The 8,580-nt window shown below is 55.5% G+C and overlaps 2 protein-coding genes across 2 annotated transcripts; both read right to left on the reverse strand.

The window, feature by feature from the left end:
- Positions 1-359: 359 nt before the first annotated feature.
- Positions 360-3,728, reverse strand: Aspvir_001035 (putative mRNA splicing factor RNA helicase (Cdc28); the record flags this gene model as incomplete). The annotated part of the gene is made up of 1 exon (XM_043266165.1): positions 360-3,728. The coding sequence occupies one exon, from the start codon at positions 3,726-3,728 to the stop codon at positions 360-362; it is 3,369 nt and encodes a 1,122-aa protein (XP_043122100.1).
- Positions 3,729-4,948: 1,220 nt separating this feature from the next.
- Aspvir_001036 (tyrosine protein kinase SWE1) lies at positions 4,949-8,255 on the reverse strand (the record flags this gene model as incomplete). The annotated part of the gene is made up of 2 exons (XM_043266166.1): positions 4,949-5,674; positions 5,742-8,255. The coding sequence occupies 2 exons, from the start codon at positions 8,253-8,255 to the stop codon at positions 4,949-4,951; spliced, it is 3,240 nt and encodes a 1,079-aa protein (XP_043122101.1).
- Between the last annotated feature and the right edge of the window lie 325 nt (positions 8,256-8,580).

The following is an 8,580-nucleotide window of genomic DNA, read 5'->3' on the forward strand; positions in this document are numbered from 1 at the left end:
GATCGTGATCGTGATCGTGATGTCGATGTGGAGGTCTCGTGGTTGAGTAGAATGGGGAGATGAGTGGAGTATCCGTACTCCGTTGAAGCTGGGGTCTAGTCTACGACTGCCGAGGTAAACCGTAAACCTGGCGTCCGAACCGCGGTCGCTGTCAATTCTAATGGGCGGGCGGTGATTGGTTCCCCTATCTTCCGCCGCGGACCTTACCTTACTTTTAGTTACGGAGTACTTTGTAGAAGTGAGTGGATCATAGGATACCGTATTATCTGGTTTTATTGTTGCGAGAAATGCTACGGGAGTATATACAGATACAGATAGATAGATGTTGATGCTGATGCTGATGCTGATGCTGACGCTGGTTAATCCTTGCTCTTCTCGCCGGCTGCACCCTGTCCCTTGGGGACTTTGCGGTCCAGCCCCAGCGTCTCCAGGTCCTTCTTCTTGTAGTAATGCGGCGCAACCTCGACCAGCCACTCTGGCTGCAGAGGCATGTTGCTGCGCATGTACTCTTTGCTCGTCAGGACCAGTTCGTAGTAGATCACCCAGCGAGGGTTGACCTCGAACAAGGTACTCGACGGGTGGAGATAGACCGTCTGGCCGTTCTTGACCGTCCGGTAGCTGTCGCCGCCGCGCTGCAGCCGGGCCGCGTTCGGGAAGAAGCCGGCCGTAATCGCCTTCTGGATGGGGACGTAGTTGTTTGATCCGCATGTGCTGATGGTGACCTCGACGCGGTCGCACAGCTTCGCCAGCTGATCGCGCACGTCGCGCGCGCGCGTCAGGCTACGCTGCTGCAGGAAGTTCTCGCGCGCCCAGATATAGCTGAAGTCCGAATCCACCCACTGGTTCCAGATGTTGAGCAGCGTCAGGTGGTCGCCGCCGTCTTTGACGGTGAACCGGTTGCGCGCGCTGTCCGCGTGGATCTTCTTGTCCTTGGGCCGGAAGAAAAGTGCGCTGGCCTCGCCGAGCATCGACACAATCGACAGAACCTCCTCCACGCAGCCGTACTTGTCCGCCGCGAGGATCGCCTTGGCCAGCATCGGGTCCGTGGGGAACTCGGCCATCTGCCGACCAATCTTGGTCAGCTCCCCGCGGTCGTTCAGCGCCCCCAGGGCGTACAGCTGCTCCAGCGCGCGGATAATCGTCTCCGCCGGCGGCGGGTCCATAAAGTCAAAGTCGAGCAGTTGGTCGATTCCCAACGACTTGAGCATCAAGATGACGCTGCTCAGGTTCGTCCGTTGGATCTCCGGCGTAGTGCTCTCTTCCAACTCGTTGTAGTAAGCCCATCGCGTGTACAGACGGAAACATTTCCCCGGTCCAACTCGACCGGCTCGACCAGCTCGCTGGTTCGCCGATGCTCGCGAGCAAGGCGTCACCACCAAACTCTCCATGCCTGTGCGCGGGTTGAAAACATTCTCCTTGGCGAATCCCGGGTCGATGACGTAGACAATGCCGTCGATCGTCAAACTGGTTTCGGCGATGTTCGTGGCCAGCACGACTTTCCGCGCTTTCGGTGGGGTGGGCTCGAAGATCTTGGTCTGGAGCTCAGACGGTAGGTTGGCGTAGATGGGACAGATGATCATCTCGGGGATCTTGCTCCCCAGTTTGCGGGCCGTCTCCTGTAAACTCTGCTCGGCCGCTTCAATCTCTTCCTGACCGGTCAAAAACACCAAGATATCGCCTTGCCCCTGGCTGACATGGATCTGGAAAACGGTCGTGATGGCGGCAGCCAAGTAATTCGCCTCGGGCTGCGAGGTGTAATGAATGTCCACGGGATACCGACGACCAGGAATGTTGAAGATGGGTGCATCGTCAAAGTATTTCTGGAATTTCTGTGCGTCCATGGTCGCAGAGGAGATCAGAAGCTTCAAATCCGGCCGCGCCTTGGCTATATCTTTGAGCAGACCGCAGGCAATATCTGTAGGCACCGTTCGCTCGTGCGCCTCGTCGATCATCAGGGCCGAGTACTGGCCCAGGTCCGGCTCGGTTAGCAGCTCACGCAGCAGCATACCATCGGTCATGTACTTGAGCACCGTCTTGTCGCTGGTGTTGTCCTCGAAACGGATGGCATAGCCCACTTCGTTGCCGAGCTTCACTCCCATTTCTTCCGCCACACGAGCCGCAACACTCATGGCGGCCACCCGTCGCGGTTGCGTACATCCCACCTTCATGCCGTTTTTGGTGAACCCGGCCTCGTGGAGGTACTGCGGGATCTGGGTGGTCTTGCCGGACCCAGTCTCTCCTACAATGATCAGGACTTGGTGATCATGCATCGCCTGGATGATCTGATCCCGGAACTGGTAGATGGGCAGGCTCTTCCGTGTCTCCTCGATCGAGGCCGCTTTCTTCTCCGCCGCATCCAGCTTCTCCTGAAGCAGCCGCTGCTCCTGCGTTAATGGTTTGCGCGTCCCTTCGAGCTTGGTGTCCATGACGAAATTGATCTTCTGCGTGTCGTCAAAGACGTACTCGTAGTCGCCCTCGTCCACGAATTCTGCTCGTTTGATCTGCGCCTTGGCCTTGGCTGTCTGCTCCATCTCCCATTCCTCGTGCTCGGTGATGAACCGTTCCTGGCCGCGCTCGTCACGGTCCACATATCGCTTGTACAGCGCCTCCTCTTTCTTCTTCCGATCAATCTTGCCTTTCTCCGTGATGTAGTCCTCCGGCATCATATACCCGTCCCGGTGGTCGTCGATCCGTAAGCGCTCCTCCGCGATCCGCAGCACCTCCCGGTTGCGCGCAAATTCTTCCTTCTCCCGACGGGTCAGATTGGGATTCTCGCGCAGCTCGGCCGTCTCCTCTGCGACCTGCTGCCGCAGCAGTGCCAGTCGCTCCGCCTCTCGCTTCTTGAGATACTCCTGCCGAGACCGCAGCCGCAGATCAGGCATGACGGCCGCCCGCGCCGACGCATCGTCCGCCAGAGCCCGCCGTCGCGCCGCCTCACTCGTTCTCGTCCGATCCTCGACGATCTTTTTGCTCTTGCCATCGTCCTTCTTAGCCAGCCGCTTGGCCAACTCGTCCCGTTCCTCCAGGTCCCGCTTGCGCCCCAACTCCTTCTTCGTCTCTGGATCTAATTCGTCGGATGCCGTGGACCGAGGCGACGCAGACCCATCCTCCAGCCGCGTGCGCTTCGGTGGCGATTCATCAAAGTCCTGCCCCTCTTCACCCCCATCCTCATTCTCGTCGTCCAGGATCTCCTCGTCGCCCCACCGATCCTCGAAATCATCCACAGCCCGTCTCCGCAGCTTCTTCGAGCGCTGCCGCTCGCGACTGCCCTCGTCGCGGCTACGGCTGCGGTCGCGTTTCCGGCGACTATCCTCCTTCTCCCACCGACCGCGACTCCGGTCCTTGTCCTTGTCCTTGTCCTTCTCTCGGCGTCTCTGCTTCTCGCGCTCCGCCTCGACATTCTGCGGCGCCAGCGAGCTCGCCATGTCTGCAAGATCGGGCCCCATATCAACTAATCGGTATTTCTTCTTCGACGCGGCATCGCTGCGGTCCCGCCCCAGCGCGCTACTGGATCCGGACGCTTCCTCCTTGCCTGCGCGTCGGTACAGCTCCGCACAGAATGAGCTTACTTCGTCGGCGTTTCCGTCGAGGAAGGGGAGGAGTTTGTCCTGTAACGAGGCCGCGGATTTGGCAGTACTGGCGGTGGCGAGGACGAAGTCGACGACGGTGGGATCCGACGCGACTGTCAGGCGGATCAAGGAGTCAGATACAAAGGTTCTGTGATCCATTGCTATGTCGGCTATCGGTGTAGATGCGAGGGTGAATGCGTTCAACGTGTTTTGCAACCTTTCTGAGCCCTTTGCTCTAGTAGATGCTATCGCGCATGGTTGGACTGTTCAGGAGTCGAGTCGAAACAAACAAAGTAGCCCGTTGTAGAATTTTAGAGGCAAAAAAAGAAGCAATGAAATTGCAACAAAAGCAGCGTGACCGGGGAACCAACGGCCTTGGGATGGATAGATAGTTGTCGGAGCGGAGGTCGCGAAAATCCACGCCGAAGGTCAAGCAAGCTGCGGCGCCAAGAAGTCGGGCAGTGGCGAGAACATAGAGATACTCGTCCATGGTAGTCTACACACTATCTACCCCTGGTATAGCGAGGGTACGGTCTTTATCTTAGAAGCTCAAAGAATGCATGGATCAAGGTAAAGATATTTAATATGTTCTCATTCTATCTACCACCAATTGTTGCGTCCAGACTCAACACGTATAAATCACAAGTATTACCCAGTTCTCAAGCCCGCTTGATCCCATATCGGCTGGCCAGTCCGTGCTTCCCAAGGACTGCAGTTGGAAAATAAAAACAGAGGAAAAATAATGACAATGGGTGAAGAGAAGATCCAGCCGAATGGAGATGGGGTCACAAATTTGTAGGAAAGGTTCATTCATCATCATCACCGCCCAAGTATCCATTGCACTCCGATTCACTCCAACAAAGGAAAAGAAAGAGATAAAAGGTTCAAATCACAGGTTCGACTGCTCGCTACTCCCTTGAATGGTATCCTTGCTGAATATCCCACTGGCGATGCGAGGGTGGGGAAAAAAATACATGAGATCAATGGCTTCAGATGTTGCGAGAAGAAAAAAAGGAGAAAGAACAGGTTCATCATACACAGCAGGGAATCCAATCATGCAGGACATTGGTACATTTCGAAGAGAAAACAGGCGGTATCAGACGCTAAATCAGACTCTGACAAAGGAAAAAGATTCTGTAACGAGCGAAAGGTGACTCGTACACGAGTCCAGGTCGAAGCTCAAAGCCTTTTTCGACCGCATAATCTGAGGGGTGATGAGTCGATATGCACAGGGAGGGATCCTTCTTGATTCAAAAAAAGGGAAGCGGGCTCGATCATAGACAGACAGCCGGCGTTCAGAAACTCAACAGCGAACCCCTAATGCTGTTCGAACATCGATATGGTAAGAAGTGTAGAAGGAAATTATCGAGGATTCCAGGTCACACGTCGATCATTTCGGCATCTTCAGCCAGGATCTCGTCCGCAGGGCCCCAGTTGCCTTCATAGACCGTGGCCCCAGCACGGCGGCGACGTTCCACGAATTGGACCCCATGGGTTTCCAGAACCTGGTCTGCTGTGGGTCGGTCAGAAGGATCGGGTGAAATCATCCACCGGACGATCTTGTCCAAAGCTTGCTCGTGGCTGGCATCGATCATGAAGCTCGGAGGATTGACAAGCTCCCCACTGCGCGCTAGAGGCACTGCCTGACGAGGGCGGCTGTTCAGAAAACTATCTTCCCCAAAATCGTCATCGCCCAAGTCCGAGGCGCAGAGTTCCTCGAATGACGGCTCTTCCGAGATGGGATTTCCGGAAGCATCGCGGAAGATGCTGGTCTCGGAGGTCCAGGTCAAGCTAGGCACGTCACTCATATCACCGTTCCGAAGCTTCTGCCATGAGAGACCATTATCGGGAAGTTCCACATTGCCCGCAATCTCGAACATTATCAGGCCCAGCGAGAATATGTCGGCAGGTTTATCGAAGCGACCCATCAGAATCTCAGGGCCGATGTACTCGCGATCTCCTTCACCCTCTATGCCATCTTCCGCAGGCCATCTGGTTGCCATGCCAAAGTCGGCAATCTTCAAGACGCCCTCGAAGGTAATAAGAATGTTTGCCGGCTTGAGATCCAGGTGGATGAAGCCGGAGTCATGGATGTGCTTCAGACCCTGCTGGAGGTTAGCCCTTGCCGACCATTCTAATTTTCAACACGAAACATAGACAGGTTTGACATACCAAGGACAATTCTAACAATATCTTCCAGATCCGGAAATCATCCAATCTCGCCTTGAGACCAACCTGGGCAAGGAACACATCCAGGCTACCTTCCTCGCAAAATTCCGTCTGGATGTACAGATGACCGCTGTCTTCCCAACTGTCGACGAACGAAATCACATGGTCCGAATTGGTGAGGGCTTTCAGTACATCCACCTCACGGATGCGGCGTTCACGGTCTTTCAGGCCGGCATACGGCTGTTTTGATTTCTTGACTGCCCACACCCGTGCAGGCAGCGCCCCAGGAGACTTGGCCCCATTCGGGAGTGAAAATATGGATGATAGTGACATTTCATGAGCCTGAGCCACGCGATAGACCTGGGAAAACTCTCCTGTTCCCACAAGCTCTACATGTTCAAAGCGAGAGGTCAAGCTTGGGTCCACATCCGGAGCGTGGTACCCGCTCAAAGAGAGGCTAGGTCGCTTTCCCGATTGCATGAAAGAATCACGTGGGCCGGTGGGTGTTGCTGGCAAGTTCGAGGAGTTGAAGTCCGGCTGGAGCGAGTGCTGGTCGTTGTGTGCGGAAATGGACAGACCACTGGGATCTGGAGGGAAGAKGTTATCCTGAGGTGTGCGAGGGGAACCCCGCTGGAATCTGTCATGTAAAGGACTCGAGTTGTTTCCGAGTGCTTCGGATAGTCGTTCCAAGGATATAATCTGCTGGGTGGCTGGCGGATAAGTTCGAGAGGGGAAGAACGTTTGCTTCGTCGGAGTCGGCGGAAGATCGTATTCACTCAATGGCTGACTGTCCGGCTGAGCGCAAGGTGACTGAGACTGTGCCAGCTCATCACCGTCCACGCTCACGAAGCTGCCTCGACGCGAGAGGTCCGGCTTGTTAAATGAGTTCCCAAAGATACCCATACCCCGCGCGAAAGGTCCCGACGTGGGATGCGCGCTGGGGGGATTGGACGGGGAGGGGGATGGCACGACATCTGCTTGCGGCATCAATCGAGGGCGTTCCCACTCGGGCATCGGCTTCTGCCCCGTGGGGAACAGATTGATGGGTCGCTTGCAGGGGGTATCAGGCATGTTCTTGTTGAAACCGAGCATGTTCTGGTGATCTTCTGCATTCCGATTCTTCTTCGAGATGAGACCCGTTGACATGAATGCGGCCGGCAGAGGCTTGACCAGCTTGTAATTCTCCGGTGTCGCAAACGAGTCGACGGAGGATGTCGAGTCCTCACGACTTAGGTGTCGTACGGCACCAGGTCGTGTCGCACCCGCAGGAAGAGACTTGGAGAAATCGAAAACACCGCGCGGCCGCTCGGACTTATGCATGGGCTCATGAGTAGGTGAGTCGTCCGCCAAACTTGAATTGGACGAGGACTGTGTAATAGTTCTGGAAAGCGGATGTGCTGCAGGACGCACCTGTCCCGCGCCCCCGGCGCCATGTGATGAGAAGAGAGAGCTGACTGGTGCAGGTCGCGGAGAAAAGAGCCCCTCACGATTCGACTGGAAGAGGTTACCGTCCAGAGACATGCGCGGCCGGACGGTCATGGGAGAAACTGGGTCCGCCGTCTCGGTTGTTTCGCCTATATTTCTGGCTCGGGAGAAAAGGGAGCGGTCGGTTTGGCGTTGTTGTAGTGTCGAGCGACGAAGAGATGAGGAACGTTTGGGAATTGTGTTGAACGGGCTACTGAAAGGCGGAACAGGTGAAGGAAATGATGGCGTATCAGTGACAGCTGGAGTTTCTGCAGCAAAATCTTCAACAGTGCTGGAGGGAGGGCCCTCGTTGTCGAAGATACTGAATTCGCTGGTGTAGTTGGCGGCGTGAACACTTCGCCTCTTGGCCGAAGGACTGCCTCGTGATGCTCGGTCGAGGTTCATAATCCCGTCACTACGTTTTAACGGGCTTACGGTAGCAAATGAACCAAAAGTCCCACTGCGTCGTTTCTCGATCCGAGACAGTGTCGGCCGCGGTGCAGGTGTGTTTTCTGCACAAGTCGAAGCCTCGCTCAAGCCTGTGCCTTCAGAGACATTGTCATTAGACTGTACGTCAAGCGCTGGAGTCCCAGGTGTGTTCTCCGCGCCCACTGGTGATAATGCCATGATTGGAGCCGGCTGCGCGGGCTTGGCATTTCCTTGGTCTGTCGAGATGTTGAGGGCGCGCTTGACGGGACTTCGCGGTGATGTTCGCGCCCGTCGCACGACAGGCCTTGTGATTTTGGCGCTGGGTGGGTAAGGAAGCGCGAATGGAGATGGATGGGATGTACTGGGGAAGAGTACAAAGTTGTTCTGTGTGGATCGTCGCGATGGTGAGAGAGGGGACGAGATAAATGGCGTGCTTTTCGATGGCGAGTGACTTCGAGATGCGAGAATTGTGAAATTGGAGCTCTTCGAAGGGGATCGCGATAATGACCGGCGCAACTGTCTGATGGCGGAGCTTGCATCAACGTGATGGATCCCTGAGTGTGAGTGTGAGGGCAAGTGCAGTGTGCCGCCCGCATCGCGATGTGGTGAGAATGTTGCTACCATTTTGGAAAATATCGGCAACAACTGTTATCGCTCTTAGATGATAGCGTAGGTTGCTGTAAATGAGGAAAGACGAGATACGCCCTGAATAGTTGTGATGGTGATGGATACCGCAATGAAAGGAGCAATCACCACCAAGGCTGAAACCAGATCGCGACAGGCGTTCACAACAACAAAGTAATGGGAGGAGAGAGCGCCAGTGGCGGTGCTGTTGTCCTCGTGTCTGACGTGAAGGCGAGACGAGTCGACAGCAGTGGAATGCTGTGAGACTTGGGGGCAAAGCAAACAACAGCTATTGTTTCAAAGCGGGACAAACAGTATCAACAAT

This window comes from Aspergillus viridinutans (assembly GCF_018404265.1).
Source record: "Aspergillus viridinutans IFM 47045 DNA, scaffold_1, whole genome shotgun sequence".
Classification (NCBI taxonomy): Eukaryota; Fungi; Ascomycota; class Eurotiomycetes; order Eurotiales; family Aspergillaceae; genus Aspergillus; species Aspergillus viridinutans.